The sequence below is a fragment of the Herpailurus yagouaroundi genome, unplaced genomic scaffold (genome assembly GCF_014898765.1).
Source record: "Herpailurus yagouaroundi ecotype Mexico unplaced genomic scaffold, PumYag 140, whole genome shotgun sequence".
Lineage (NCBI taxonomy): Eukaryota > Metazoa > Chordata > Mammalia > Carnivora > Felidae > Herpailurus > Herpailurus yagouaroundi.
In genome coordinates this window covers 58,902,147-58,918,414 of record NW_024412395.1, presented here as the reverse complement: position 1 = coordinate 58,918,414, position 16,268 = coordinate 58,902,147, and the positions used below count along the sequence as shown (strand labels likewise).

The following is a 16,268-nucleotide window of genomic DNA, read 5'->3' as shown; positions in this document are numbered from 1 at the left end:
TTTTTTTTTTTTTTTTAAGTTTATTTATTTATTTTGAGAGAGAAAGAGGCAGCACAAGTGGGGGAAGGGAAGAGAAGGGAGAGACAAAATCCCAAGCAGACTCCACGCTGCCAGTGCAGTCTACTGTGGGGCTCGCATCTATGAACAATGACATTGTGACCCTAGACGAAACCAAGAGTCAGACACTCAACCAATTGAGCCACCCAAGCGCCCCAAAATAGGTTATTTAAATAACTTCTTGTTTAACATTAGGCAGTTGCTAATATTTTAATAGTATAAAAATACTTTGATAAAGGTCTTTGCACAAAAATCTTTACATGTATCTTTGGTGTTTCCTTGGAATACATTTCTCAGAAGCTGAGTTACCGTGTCCTATGGGATGACCTTTGAAAAGTCTTTAGATATGCATTATAAAACTTCCCTCCAGAAAAGTAGAATCCGTTAACATGCTAAGCAGTAGTGCATGAGAATGTCCATTTCCCTCAAACCTCATGAACACTGGCTATTATCACTATCACAAAATCACCTCTTAATTAGGATTTGAAGTCAAGAAGTCTGGAACTTTAAAGTATACAACATGCATGGGGCTTTCCTTGCCTTTACCTTTGTGACAGTATTTTACTTAGAGCCTAGCCACTTTTAGTGGCTCCTGGGCAAAGGGATGGTAAAATTTTCTATTTGTCAAAACTGAAAATCAAATAAAGCAGTTTTTGTAGAATTTATGATCCTTTGAGACGATGTTTTTATAGTCCTTCAGAAATACCTATAAATGTATCCTGTAAGAGCAATGCTTTCCAAATCTGGGTAAATAACAGTCTCCTAGGGAAGCTTCTATATATGACAGATTCCCAGGCCCCCTCAGTGACCTACGAATGAGATCCTCTGGGGTTCACTAACTGATTATAGTGTGGCTCTTTCCATTTGGTGTTATGCCTAAGAACTGAACAGGCAGTGTTAATCTTGAGTCTGGCGACAAATCTGTTGCTATGAAAATGCTATCCCAAACCAGCCAGCTCAAGTAATAAGAGATCACTTCTTCAGTGAGACACTGATAAAACAGTCATAGAAAAATCAAAGGATTCTGCAAACACACCAGGGAAAGCAGTGGCCAGATTCTCAAATAATGCCGAGTTCTGAATTACTCGTGGATAATGAGCATCTGAATGACAGGTGGCAAATTTCTTTCCAATGATCTCAATTTCAGCACCTGTGACATGGACTGGGCACACACTGTAAACATCAAGCAGCGGTGACAGTGGTCTCCAAAGGGTGGGCACAGCAAGAAAACTATGGGGATGCTCATTTCATTTCACAGAAAAGGCTAATCACAGTTCTCAATGAACAAATGCTCAAAACTTCTCGTTCCAAAGGCAATAGGTGTAGTGAAAATACAGAAAATTCAGGAAAGCACAGAGAGAGTGATTCACCTTTGAGAACAGTAGGTCACGATAAAAACTATTAATACAGTGGTCTATATATCATTTGGTCTTGCTTCCTCGGCCAATAAGGATGTAAAAAATCACTGTTGCTATGGAGGGAAAAAATGAGGAGGTGAACATAACTCAAAATAATTGACAAATGCTGCTTACAGAGTTTGCTTAGAAGTGAACAGAAGCCCCTTCTCCTGGACATTCAGCTTGTCAAACCTTGCAACAGAGCTAACAGTGGTGTGGTCAAGAACTTTAGGAGCTCCAGAATCAGGCTTCCAGGGAGCAGACCCTGTCTTAGGCTGCTCATTAGCTGTGGGGAAGACATTTCACCACTTTATGCCATAGTTTAGGTCTCTAAAAAAGGTGATGACCGGGGCGCCTGGGTGGCTCAGTTGGTTAAGCATCCGACTTCAGCTCAGGTCATGATCTCGCGGTCTGTGAGTTCGAGCCCCGCGTCGGGCTCTGGGCTGATGGCTCAGAGCCTGGAGCCTGCTTCCGATTCTGTGTCTCCCTCTCTCTCTGCCCCTCCCCCGTTCATGCTGTGTCTCTCTGTCTCAAAAATAAATAAACGTTAAAAAAAAAATTAAAAAAAAAAAAGGTGATGACCATCCCAACCTTCCACAGTGAGAACACACGAAATACTAGCTGTTGCTGGTGTTGTTCTATTTGTTTATTCATGAACTTTGCCTAATATTTAAACTTTTCAGAACACCCAGTTTACAAAATGCATCTAAATCACAGAAGTTTCTCACAGTGTGTTTTTGTAAGAAATTATTTTTTTTCCTATTGACCTCGGTCCTAAGTCTTTGAAGCTAAGTTCCAGGGAATGAATGGAATCCCAAAAAGGCTAAATTGGAGGTTTGGTATTAAATCAGGAAGCCTTGATTTTTTTTTTTTTTCCCCTCTAAGAACTAGAATATTTTTGTTTGAGGTAATATTTTATTTTTTTCAACTCAAAGATGGAAATAGGTTTCATATTCAGCAGGTAGACATACTATATTTCAAAGCAGTGATTTGGTTATTTCATTTAATAAAGCTATTTGAAGAAGATGTGTCAGAGGTTCAGTTGGGAGAGACACATTCCAATTCAGTTCACGTAGATGCTAGGGGATGTTTTTATCAGCCTGTTTGTCTAAGGAGAAATGTTGTTATGAAAACCCATACATAAAGTATAAACATTAATGAAGAACACTTTCACTTTCTAGTTTTTTAGGCATCTTCTTCACTTACAATGAAAGCTGTACATGTAGCATATGCTGCTGCTACCAGAACTGGGAGATTATGTCGCCAGTCCATGGTGACGTGAGTCCCACAGAACCTCTGCTGGGGATACCTTTCACTCGTCATCCATGGACATTAACAGAAGGGGCCATGGTTGGCTGGGGGGTGTACTGTTGTTAATGATGTGTAGGAAACATCATTAGACACCCATGTAATTGACACTCTCTATTCATTAAGACCAACTCCAATACTAAATATATATTTCATAAAAACTGGCAAGATTAACTCCCAGCCTCTTATGACCTATTCATAATATCATTTTTTCCTTAAAAATTATTTATTTTATGATCTCTGAGCTTCGGCAAACTTTAAATCATTATAAGGAATGGCTAATACTTTTTTTTCTTTGATTTTCCATTAAATTAAAAAGCCTGACTCATTTAAGCATTTGCAATATCTAACCTGGTAGAGCTAAAACAATTCACTGATAACAGACACTATCATCTGGTAATTATGCATTCCAAATCCTAAATTCTTAGAGCAATAGTGTCTGATTTTCTGAAATGACCTGTTAATGATACAAATAAAAAATAATCAATGGCTCCAAACAGAGGCCTCACCTTTATTTATTTTTATGTTTTGAGAGAAAGAGAGAGAGAGAGAGCAGGGGAGGGGCGGAGGGAGAGGGAGAGAGAATCCCAAGCGGGCTCCATGTTGCCAGCACAGAGCCTGATGTAGGGCTTGATCCCATGACCCTGGGTCATGACCTGAGCTGAAATCAAGAGTTGGATGCTCAACCAACCAAGCCACTAAGGTGCCCCTAGAGACCTTACTTTTAAAAATGCAGATCCTTGGGGCGCCTGGGTGGTGCAGTCGGTTGAGTGTCCGACTTCAGCCAGGTCACGATCTCGCGGTCCGTGAGTTCGAGCCCCGCGTCGGGCTCTGGGCTGATGGCTCAGAGCCTGGAGCCTATTTCCGATTCTGTGTCTCCCTCTCTCTCTGCCCCTCCCCCGTTCATGCTCTGTCTCTCTCTGTCCCAAAAATAAATAAATGTTGAAAAAAAAAATTAAAAAAAAAAAAATGTAGATCCTTGGGCCTAATCCCAGAACTACAGAAACTGTCTCAACAGGGTGGTCTCAGTCTCATATATTGTAAAAAAAAATTCTCTAAAATATGTAAATGTAAGAGTAATTATCAAAACAAACAAACAAATAAAATCCAGTCAGCTGGTCATAAACTTAGCCTATTATATAATGTTACCTTAAAATAAGTAATATGACTGGGCAATAGTAACTCCTGTTTTTAAAAAAAAAAAAAGTTATTGGAGGTGTCTGGGTGGCTCAGTTGGTTAAGTGTCCAACTCCTGGTTTTGGCTCAGGTCATGATCTCATGGTTTGTGAGATGGAGCCCCAGGTTGTGCTCTTCCCTGGTAGCACGGAGCCTGCTTGGGATTCTCTTTCTCCCTCTTTCTGCCCCCCCCCCCCCCGGCTTAGAATAAATAAACTTAAAAACAAAATTTAAAAAGTTATTGAAAACAATAATTTGAAAAGATATATGCACCTCTATGTTTAATGCAGCATTATTTACATAGCCAAGGCATGGAAAAAACCCGTGTCCATCTATAGACAAATGGATATGGAAGATGCGGTATACATACACAGACACACATACCTACATACATACACAATGGAATATTACTCAGCCGCAAAAAGCATGAGGCTGTGCCATTTGAGACAACATGGATGAATCTAGAGGGTACTGTGCTAAGTGAAATAAACCAGACAGAGAAAGACCAATACCATATGATTTCACTCATAAGTGGAATCTAAAAAAAAAAAAAAAAACCCATAAGAAACAAACAAAAAAACTCAAGACCCCAACTGAATTAACAAACAAAAATCAGAATCAGAGATTATAAGTACAGAGAACAAACTGATGGCTGCCAGAGAAGAGTGGGGTGGGACATTGGGTAAAATGGGCAAAGGCCAGCGGGAGGCACGGGCTTCCAGTTGTGGAATAAGTAAGTCACAGGGACAAAAGGCCTAACATAGGGAATACAGTCAATGATTTTAATAGCAATGTATGGGGACAGATGGTAGCTACATTTCTGGTGAACATAGCATAATTTACGAAGTTGTCGAATCATTGTGTTGTACACCTGAAACTAATTTAACATTGTGTGTCAACTATACTCAAATAAAAAATAAATAAAATAAAATAAAATGTTACCTCCCACCCCCAACAATATTTTTAATATGTGTGCAGGACACTGCCAATGCTTTGCTTTTGTCTGATGCCATTTCCTTCATAAGCCTCAAGTCATTTATTCCACCATATAATCACCATCAGCAGCAAGCAGAAAAGTCTGTGTTCTTAGCTCCCCCCTGCCACCTTTGGACCATCCCTCTTCCACTCTCAAGATCTACTCTTCTTGGGAGACACGGAGCTCCCCACTATACTACTTTCTTTGTCACCTCCCAACCTCATGACTATTCCTTCATAGTTCTCAAGACCTCTGGAGCCTGGTTCCCAATCTGCCTCTCCATGCCAATCCCTCATTCATTTATTCATTCAAATATATTCTGAGCCATACCATATGTGAGGTATTGTGGGAGGTGCTAGGGGTACATTATTGAATGAAATAAAATCCCAGTTTTCAGGGAGCTTACAGGTCAGTGACAATCAAGAGAGGAAGGGGATACAGATATGAACAGATAAATATGTAACCTGTCAGGTCGTGGTTAATGCTTTAGAGACAAATAAAATGAGGTACATAGACAATGAGTGATGAAGATATGCAGGGTAGGTCAGAGAAGGCTATGCAAAAAGGCTACATTTGGAAAGGAGTCAAATGTATGAGCAAACCTGGGGATGCCTGGAATGAAAAGCAAGTGAGGCTAAAAGGGTCCAAAACATAAAGGCCTCGAGGTGGGAGCACAACTGAGGAAAAATGCTAGAGAGATCTAAGTGAAGGAGAACAAGGCAGGAAACGGGATCAGAGAGGTAGGCAGAACCAGATAATGAATGACCCTGTAGGCAATGGTCAGCAATTTAAGTATTATTTAGAAACAGATGGGGACCAATGAAGGGTTTGGAGCAGTGGAGTGGCTTGCTCTGACTTAGGTTTTGAAAGGATCACTCTGACTACTCTGTAAAAATATGACCTGTATGTCAGGCAACAGTAGAAGCAGGGAAACCAGCTGGAAGACTATGGCCATCATCCAGGTGAGAAATGATGATAGCTCAGACCAGAGTGGAGAGGGAGGAGGTGGTAAGCAGTGGTCAGAACCCAGGTACATCTGAAGGTAGAACCGATAGGATTCACTGAGGGTTTGGAAGCAGGTGTGAGAAAAAAACAAGAAGGATGACTCCTGGTGAGGTTTCTGGCTGTACCAAAAGGAAGGACAGAGTTGCTGCTTACTGAGATAAGGAAGACTGGGAAGGGGCAGATTGGAGAGGGAAATTAGGAATTCAGTTTTGGACATGTTAAGTGTGAGATGTCTTCTTTTTTAAATTTTTTTTTAAATGTTTATTTTTGAGAGAGAGAGAGAGAGAGAGGGAGAGAGAGAGAATGAGCGGGGGAGGGGCAGAGAGAGAGGGAGACACAGAATCCGAAGCCTGCTCCAGGCTCTGAGCCATAAGCCCAGAGCCCAACGTGGGGCACGAACCCACGAACTGTGAGATCATGACCTGAGCCGAAGTCGGGTGCTTAACCAACTAAGCCACCCAGGCACCCCGAGATGCCTTCTTAACGTCCAAGTGGAGATCACCCTTGGTAACTTCAATATCACTGTGGTTGACTTGATATCCAGGATCAGGGCTGGCAATTCAAATGCCTTCTGGGGCCAGGCAGGAAACATACGTATTGAAATACAATAAGGAGAGGTAGGGGACTGTGGCTGATCAGAGGGTATATGCCCCATCTAAAGTGGAAGCTACTCCTGAGCCCAGTTTAGTGTTGCCATTTACAATCTGGGCTCAGTATTCCTAGATTTTCCAATTTCTTAACAGAAAGAAGAATCTGGAATAACAACTAAATCTTTGGAAAATAAAAAAAAGTTCCACAACCTACTATATTCTAGAAGTATTCAGTTAAAGTTGTAACTCACTCGTTACATTAGCTGCCTGATGTATACATTAATGTATAATATAATACATCAGTGCAAATGTATACATTAATTTATTAACGCATATTGCAAAAAGAGACCATGTTTAGCATTTCTCTAACTTCTTTGACAATAAAATTCTCTTTTTCATGCAACATCAAGGGGAAAGCATTCTTTGGCATACACTGGGAAATGCTGGTTTCTATGTAAAACCTAGATGTCCTAAGCAACTCCTTTATATCCTTTTTGAAAATTTTAGGGCATATATTTCTTGCAGCTTATGAATCATTATTGATCTCTCTCTCTGTTTTTGTCTCTCTCTGTCTCTCTTGCACACACACATACAGTTAATTTTGTTAGATGTTCTAACATCAAATATCAGTCTGGAATGAAATGTAAATGGAGCATTTACTAAAGTCTTCCAACTTGTTAAATACTAAGTGGAGTCTTGACCCTCTTGTGTTGATGAAGAAACACTCAGTGAAATCACAGGGGCAACTGAATCACTTCATTTCCTAGCTCCTCTCCCTCCTTCACCTATTGTGCTACATAATTTTGCCACAGGAAGGATAGCCAATTACTACTATGCACTTGGCAGATGTTCTTTGTTTTACTTATCTCTGAGGAAGGAAGAAGGGAGAGGACAAATAAATCTGGAATGGCAAATCTGTAGTACGAAGACAAGACTAATACCACTGCAGCCTTTAAAAATATTTTGTAGGATATATTAAAATATCTGAGGTGCAAGGCTTGTCTCTGAAGAATTAGAGTGTGTCTTTTGCTTAAAAGAGTTTGCAACACAGTTTAGGAGATCTGTACACAAAAAGATAAACAATATGAAAATATCAAATATTGTCAAAAAGTTCTATAAAAGTTCAGAGAAGGGAGAGGGCAACATGAGGTCGCGTGGTCAGTGGAAGTTCACGTGGGCCAGTCCTTGAAGCACAGGGAGGTATCAGGTCAAGATAAGTGTAGTGGGAATATTCCGTGCAGGAAAGACAAGGGCAGAGACAGAGACAAGGCAGTTTTAGGAATGGTGCACACATGAGACTGTACAGAGTAGGAGGACAATGGGACGCTGAGGCTGGATCAGATCTTGGCGGTCATGGGATACCAAGTAAGGAAATCCGACCTTAACTATGTTGGTAAACAAGAGTCTTTAAAGGGTTGTGAGCATAAATCTGCCATGCTAAGGAAATTCAACCTCAGGCCATAAGGGAGACAGCGAGGCCAGAGTACTCTCCAGGATGTTGGGTGGAGGTGATGAGGGTCTGGGCTAGCGAGTGGACAGTGCAAATAGAAAGAAATGATCACATTATATAGGATGAAATAATCAATAAAATTTGTTCACCTACTGAATGTGGGAGAATCAAAGGAGAAAGGAATGGCTTTGACCCTGGGCCCACAAGAGAATGATTATCCTGACAGCAAACGGGCTTATATGTATTAATTTAAGATGCAGTGGTAAATAAAGGTAGAAATGCCCAATCAATTAATTAGTGATCTAGAACCAGAACTTGGGAATGACAGGCAATGTGCATTAAGGCATCGCTGAATTCTCAGCTATGTGCTAGATCATGTCCTATACGATCCATTTGCATGAATGATGGCCTTCATTTGCATAGATGTCAGTTAAACCAGGAGAATGGTAACATCTAATGAAGACTAATTTATCACACCTCCTCTATGTCCCTTCACTATGAAAACAGCCACACACAAAAAGAGGTGCATATAAAAACCAGTGCCTCATATTACATCACAGGATCACTCGAATTTCCGATTTCCATAAAAACCTGGATGTTAGTAAGTGACTGAGATAAGGAAGAAAAAACAGAACTACAATTGTTCTTTATTCTCTCCCCTGAGAGAGATGAACAAGACACAAAACAGGAGACAGGAAGGAAGCAGAGAAGAAAGTATTTTGGGGAGAATTTGCACTGAGATGAACAAAAACTAAACTCTCCTTAGAGACAACAACCATTTGAACATTGTCTCTTACTTTTCTAAAATTCATTATCAATTTACAGTCACGCTACTTTATTCCCATCATAAAACTTATCATTCACAAGCCAGCCAGGAGTCCCAGATTCTTCCTTTAGACTCCCTCTGCAGCCTCGGGTCTCAGTTTTTCCCTGTTGTTTTGCACGGCGGCCCCGGAGCTCAGGTGCAACAGGCAGATCAACAATGCATGACAGATGTTTCCGCAGCCCTCATCAGTCTTTTCCATTTGCCACAATTCTCCAGGGTGACCTGGGTCGATCCCGTCCTTCCCGCAGCAGCCAGGAAGGCCACACTGCTTAAAATGTCTCTTGGTTGAAATGCCCAGGGCAAGGAAAAAATGGAGAAGCCATAACAAGAAAGGACAGAGAGGCAGGTAAAGGATAAACTGGAATTGCAAACTTAGAAAGCATCTCAACATGTAGTTGCTATTTAATATAAATGTACTTTCATTCATGGTACTTTTGCTTTCTTTTACTGTACGAATGCAGTGCAGTAAATGTATAATTGGGTGTAATCACAGATTTAGTTAATGCTATAACTGCTTCTCATGAACAGAACGTAGATGTCCTGTTTGAACTCTATAACGCGGGGCACCAGTGTCAAAAATATCTGCAGCAGAAATATCTGCCTTAGAATCTATGAAAGATACACATGTAAGGAATCTCTGATTCTTACAGATTCCCCATGAATCTCTTGCTAGAAATGGGAGGAGGGGGTGCTGGGAAGGTAGACAGACTGAAAGTTCCCTAAGGGACCCCACTCCCTCAACAGTGCTTCCCCACCATCTAGAAGAATGAATTCACACCTGGATTGGCTGTCTCAAGACCCAAGTCTATGCTATGGACCATGAATGAACTCATGTTCATAGTGCTACAAACTAGACAATATACCTTGAACACACAGAATAGGGAGGAAAACTCCTGCAAGAATAATTTACTCAATGAATATCCTTCACAAGGGAAATTTTTATAAACAGTTAACTAAACCTGTTTACTGTGAATTTCCAGTTACACAACAAAAAATCCTATCACAAGATAATGTCATAACGGCAAAGAGCAATACTGAGACATGTGCTGGGCAAAACAGCTGCCTGTTTGGGAAATGAAGAAAATCCATATGGCCGATTCCCCCACAACCTTGGCACATAGAACAGCCACTGACGTGGCAACAAAGTACCTCTGTAAACAAAAACAATGTACAGAATTGGCTCAATGGGATAATTAAATAAGAATTCATTTTCTCTATTGGCTCTAAGCATTACCTGAGCTCTCACTGCTCTTAATTCCCCAATGCTACAATTTTATTTGTATCCTAATTCCTGAATCTGACTGTTAACCAGATTCCACGAAACCCAAACAGAAGTTTGTGCAGGACAGGCCAGTGACAGACTTGTAGGAAGAAGGCCTTTGGCAGGCTCACATCCCTTTCCACCTCCACGAATAGACAGCAGAGCATTTAAGTTCTGAAGCAGTTGCCCCTCTTCAGGTGCCCAGAGAGGAGGAAAGCAGGGCTTCTCCTAGCCACCCTGCCTGTGGTCTACACTCTCAAAAAGGATCCTAAATAACAGAGAAACAAGAACAGGATCTTCATGGCATCATCACGTAGATCTACAGAAAACAGTGAGCCTTCCTGTGGAATAAAAATCTTCACAACAAAATTTCAGGATTAATCAGCAAGCCCACCATATCCTAATGGTACTGTACTTGAATAAGATAACAAAGTGCACTTTGGACCATATTCTCTTACCTGCCGACTGTCCCTATGGGAGGGTGTTGAAGAAGAGGCACTTCTGTGGGTTGGAGTGGATGTTTTATGAGCAGGGGATATGCCCTTCTCGTCTGAACTCATAGCTGCAGTTGGAGTCTAGTTGTATGCGCTTAAGACCATCCCAGTCGTGTCTCCAATTCACAGACAAAGAAGTAGATGAGTTTTCAGCTTCAGTTCCATTTCATGAATCAGGTTTGACTAGAAAACAGAAGGCAAATAGTGAAGGCGTCCAAAATACCTACAAGCAAAAGAAGCAAGAAAACCTCATGTAATTAAAATACAAATACAAAGTCATTATATTTAGGAAAAATTACCAACACGTAGTGAGAGGAAGAACTCTGACACATTAGGAAATACTTCTTCTTCCTCTAGGTTTTACGTGGAGGCTAAAGGTGTTAGTATGAAAAAGAAGGCTGTCAAGAAGGAAAATGGAAAGAAACCACATGCCGAGGTCATATTCTTCCCTACCATTCTCTTTGTTTTAAAGCAGATTACATGGTCCCTCAGGCCAAAGTACCCAAAGTATGTCAGTTTCTTCCCCTGAAAGTTAAATTTCCCTGCCCAATGGATCATAAGAGCTCAGCCCATGTCTGTCTTCAGTTGAGTTCAGCCAAGTCATGTATGTGATGTTAAATCCAACACAAAACAGATACAAAAGGCAAAAAAGAGTTCACACATTTTATGCATTGTGTGATCCAGCATTTAGGAAGGATCAAGAATATACACACTCAGTTATTTGCACCTCAAGATCACAGCACATCTACATATGATTCTCAGCTCAGAAAACAACAAGCTTTCAAGTACCTACAGTTTGACAGGCATGTTCTGCAACCGGATAATGCTCAGATTTCCTTCCATTTATCCTCAACCAAGAGCCACTTCATTTTTCACTTGGATTCAAATAAAGAAAGCCTGCATTGTAAGTACTAGGACCAAAAACTTATGCCTGAAAGAAGCATCGTTCAATTGGCAACACAGGTTGTTAAAAACTAATTTTTTAGGGGAGCCTGGGTGGCTAAGTTGGTTGAGTGTCTGACTATTGATCTCTGCCTAGGGCATGATCCCAGGGTCATGGGATCAAGCCCTGCATCAGTCTCTGCACTGAGCATAGAGCCTGCTTAAGATTCTCTCTCTCCCTCTGTCCCTTTCCCCTGTTCACACACTCTCTCTCTAAAATTAAAAAAAAAAAAAAAGGGGGGGGGGGGCGCCTTGGTGATTCTGTCGGTTAAGTGACTGACTTTGGCTCAGGTCATGGTCTAGTGGTTTGTGGGTTCCAGCCCCACATCAGGCTCTGTGCTGACAGTTCAGAGCCTGGAGCTTGCTTCGAATTCTGCGTCTCCCTCTCTCTCTACCCCTCCCTCACTCATGCTCTTTCTCTCAAAAATAAACATTTAAAAAAATAATAAACTAAAATTAAAAGAAAAAATTTAAGGTAAGCATGATGGTGTAAGATGAAAAGCTTACCCAAAGTTTTCTTCATCCAAGAAAACAGAAAACCAAATTCTAGCCCCTATTTTAATGATAGTACTCCTTGAAGGAAGCACAGAAGACTTCGGTAAGTTCTATAGTGCAGGTTGGAAAAGAAAGCTCCTGGCAATGATCAGAAAGCAATCTTAAGGCTAAAGAAAAATGGGACCTGAACTTGAGTCCAGAGGAAGAGACAGTCAATCAAGAAATCAAAAAAGAATAAAGATGTCTGAGGATACATGGTGAGAGGAACTCAATGGGTCTGGAGGTCTGAGGTATCCCTGATCCAGTGTGTTTGAGCTGAGGTCTGAAGGAGAAGCACGAGTTAAGCAGGTGCCTGGATATTTGGCTTGGTATGATCAAGAAGTTAGTGTTGCCCATCATGATCAGAGAGTGGCATGATGGGTCAGAGAGAGGCAGGGGCAAGGCCTTGTCAACCATGTTCAACTTTTCTATTTTTATCATTAAGGCATAAGAAGCTATAAAGGAGTGTGCTATAACCAGATTTGTGTGTTTAAAAGGATACTTTGAAGGGCACCTGGGTGGCTCAGTCGGTTAAGTGTCTAACTCTTGGTTTCTGCTCGGGTCATGATCTTGTGGTTCGTGAGTTTGTTTGAGCTCTGCATTGGGCTCTGTGTTGGCAGTGTGGAATCTGTTTGGGATTCTCTCTCTTTCTCTCTCTGCCCCCACCCCTGTTAAAATAAATAAATAAACATTTAAAAAAATAAATAAATAAAAGGATACTTTGATAGCCACGAGGAGAACCAAATTGGGGAAATACAGGAGGTGAGGGAGACCCAATCAGGATGCAAGAGATAATGGATTAGAGAGCTGGCAAGAAATTCAGCATCCAGTCTTGTCAGCTGTAACAGGGTATGAAGGGGGGCAGTGGGGAAGAGGAGAAGACAGGGTTGAGGAAGACTCCTAGGTTTCTGGTATTCTGAGTGAGGTCTGGCCAAAGGAAATCAGGATTGGCAGAAAGGCACGAGTATGGTTTCAACCCAATGAGTTTCAGGTATAACTGAGGCATTTAAATGGAGATAAACACTTGGAAATGTAGTCCCTAGCTCAGAGAAATTTAGGCTATAGACAAATGTTTAAAGATTATGTTTCTGATATAAATGTGTTGTATGATTTATGTACAGATCATGTAAACTCTGCAAGTGCAGGTACATTTTACACAGGCCTACAAATAGTTATTATTTTCTAAATCTGCAACAGTACGTTAATGGATTATGTGACCCTGAATGTGTTAATCAGGATTTTAATGGCACCTGGTTACAGAGAAGATTCAAAAGAACAATCCCAATAATTAAAAGGCAAATTATTTGAAATTGGGAGACCTGGACTCTCTAGCGAATAAAACTTAAAATCCTTTCTTCAGATTTCAACTTCATTATCACCACCACTTATCCCCCAAATTGGAAAACTTTCTCTGGAAACAAAATTAGTCTTTGGACTAACAGAAATGTAAAGAGCTGCAGTGCTCTTTCCTTGGCTGGAGATCAGCTTGCATTGAGTATTGTCAAAAGGCAGTGATATACCGACATGCGATAGATGATCATCCAATCCTTTTGTTTTGTGAAGGTAGTCTAATTAAAGCGTGACTGAAATTTCTCAAGCCAAGCTGTGATGCCAGCAAACAGAAAGCAAGAACACTGCTCAGGTCTCTGACTTGAAGTACTTTCTGGTCCAAGATGTCTTACAAGCCGCTGATACTTGAGCTAAAAGTATGGAGGTTCTGTGAGGTATTCACGTGTCCCCAAGGGATGAGGTTGAAACAACCAAACCAATTAGACTGTTATCCATTTGGAAGTAAATTCAATCCAAGCTACATCAAGAGCCAACATTTCCTCTTTTGAACTTTTTTCTTTTGATTTTTAAAAAAATTTTGTTAATGTTTTTTAATTTATTTTTGAGGCAGAGAGAGAGCATGAGCAGGGGAGGGGCAGAGAGAGAGGGAGACACAGAATCCAAAGCAGGCTCCAGGCTCCAAGCTGGGGCCCGAACCCACGAATCGTAAGATCATGACCTAGGCCAAAGTCAGACACTTAACTGACTGAGCCACCCAGGCTCCCCTTGAACTTCTTTTTCTTAACTGCGCCCAACTCCCAACTGCACTTTCCCCATTAATACATACCAAATGCTAATACCTTGGTTTTTAATTTAAAATGACATTTTCAGGGTAAGTTGTCGATGATGAAAACGCATAATTACCATTATGAATATCTTGAAGAATACCAAGAATAAGAAAAGGCGATTTAGAGAATTTAATTCACTCTAAGAATCATTAAAAAAAATTTTTTTGGGGCGCCTGGTTGGCGCAGTCGGTTAAGCGTCCGACTTCAACCAGGTCACGATCTCACGGTCCGTGAGTTCGAGCCCCGCGTCGGGCTCTGGGCTGATGGCTCAGAGCCTGGAGCCTGTTTCCGATTCTGTGTCTCCCTCTCTCTCTGCCCCTCGCCCGTTCATGCTCTGTCTCTCTCTGTCCCAAAAATAAATAAACGTTGAAAAAAAAAATTAAAAAAAAAAATTTTTTTTTAACGTTTATTTCTGAGAGAGACAGAGAACAAGCAGGGGAGGGGCAGAGAGAGAGGGAGACACAGAATCAGAAGCAGACTCCAGACTCTGAGCTGTAAGCCCAGAGCCCAACACGGGTTTTGAACCCAGACCACAAGATCATGACCTGAGCTGAAGTCAGATGCTTAACGGATGGAGCCACCCAGGCGCCCTAAGAATCATTTTTGACATTACTGTTGTTTTATTAACTTCTGATTTTTTTTAACAAAGAGGATTTTTAGTACCTAAAGTTGAGTGAGATGACCTTTAAAGTTCATTCCAATCTGATTATCAATCAAGTGTTTAATCACCTGCTCTATTTCAAAGTGTATTACAAAAGTAAGTCTAAATTCTATTAGTAGGCTATACCTATTTACTCTTTACTCCTAAAGTATTAGTGTGACATTAAAAAAAATTACTTCATCTCTATCAAAGCACATTTTCAGAAATTGCCTAAACAAAATCCCAAGGTAAAGAAAGACCATAGATTTTATTTTATTTAGTTTTTTGAAAGACCATAGATTTTAAAATCAATACCAACATAATTTCTATACTCTATGAGAAAAATATTGTTGCTGCAAATAACAGCAATACAAGAGCTGAACATCTGATTTTCCTGTCTTCTTCCCCATTCACATCAGTGGGATCACTACAATTGTTTGTAAGTGCTATAACATTTGCATTTACACTGAGTGACATAAAATTCAGATTTACGACCTAGAGACCTGACTAAAGCATGAGGTGGCAAGGAAGACTTCTACAAGCTGCTGTTCACAAGCATTATAAATTGTATGTGTTCAGAAAAACATCTGGAACTTGACTATGTCAGCGGGGCTGAGTTGTGACGTGGTAATATACAACCACAAAATCTCAAGGGCTTACAAGAAAGGTTTATTTACATGTTTTATTTACATGTCCTGTAGAGTTCAGCTGCAGCTCTACCCTGTATCAACCCCCAAGTGATGAAGGTAGAACCATGAGACAGTTCTTGGGTGCAGGTGGAACATGTCACTTTCACTCACATCTTATTGGCCAAAACAGGTCACATGGCCAAACTGAGGTTGACGATGCATGAAAGTATAAAGCATCCAATATAAGGCAACAAAAAATACTTGGGACAATAATTACTAATTCACCATAGGAAAAGATTAAGCTCAGATATAAATATTTTAATTGACTCTAGTTTCGTCAACCTAAAAATAACCCTAGTTAACATTTGATTCTATCTTAACCAAAGTAGGAAAATAATGTCCAATCTATCTGCAATATGCTTTTTTCAACCAACAATATATTGGTAACAGCCTTCTTTGTGAACAAAGGAGCTTTAGTATCATGGCTCTTAATCACTACGCATGAGGCCACCACATGGATATACCATGATACGTTTATATTCTGTATATTTTGAAACAATGAAATTTATCACGGGAGAGTTCATAATAATTCCGTTTGCGTTTGATTATTATATAAAATGATCCTCTTCATTCATTTCAATACTTTTTTGCTTTATTTGGTATCATCTGCTCTCTTTCTGGTTGCAAGTGATTAGTGAAATTCATCCATCCTTTTACATTTAAAGTTTCTGTATCACTTTGTATTATGTATTCCTGTAGTAAAGATCATGTTGAGTTGTTAAAAAAAATCTAATATTAGCGATATTTTTCCCATTTCCATTTAATATTATAACTAATAGTTGGCCTTATCCCTGACAAATCATGCT

The 16,268-nt window shown here is 40.3% G+C and overlaps 1 protein-coding gene across 15 annotated transcripts in view; it reads right to left on the bottom strand.

Annotated features, from left to right (window-relative positions):
- The window catches only part of OSBPL6 (oxysterol binding protein like 6), a 210,711-nt gene that overhangs the window by 78,314 nt on the left and 116,129 nt on the right, over window positions 1–16,268 (bottom strand). For 14 of the 15 annotated variants that reach the window (XM_040475495.1, XM_040475491.1, XM_040475497.1 and 11 more), the window contains one exon: window positions 10,505–10,723. In XM_040475495.1, the coding sequence (XP_040331429.1) occupies window positions 10,505–10,606 (102 nt within the window). In that variant the 5' untranslated portion in view covers window positions 10,607–10,723. Of the gene's footprint in view, window positions 1–10,504; window positions 10,764–16,268 lie in introns of all 15 variants that reach the window. The other variant, XM_040475494.1, reaches the window with a different exon arrangement.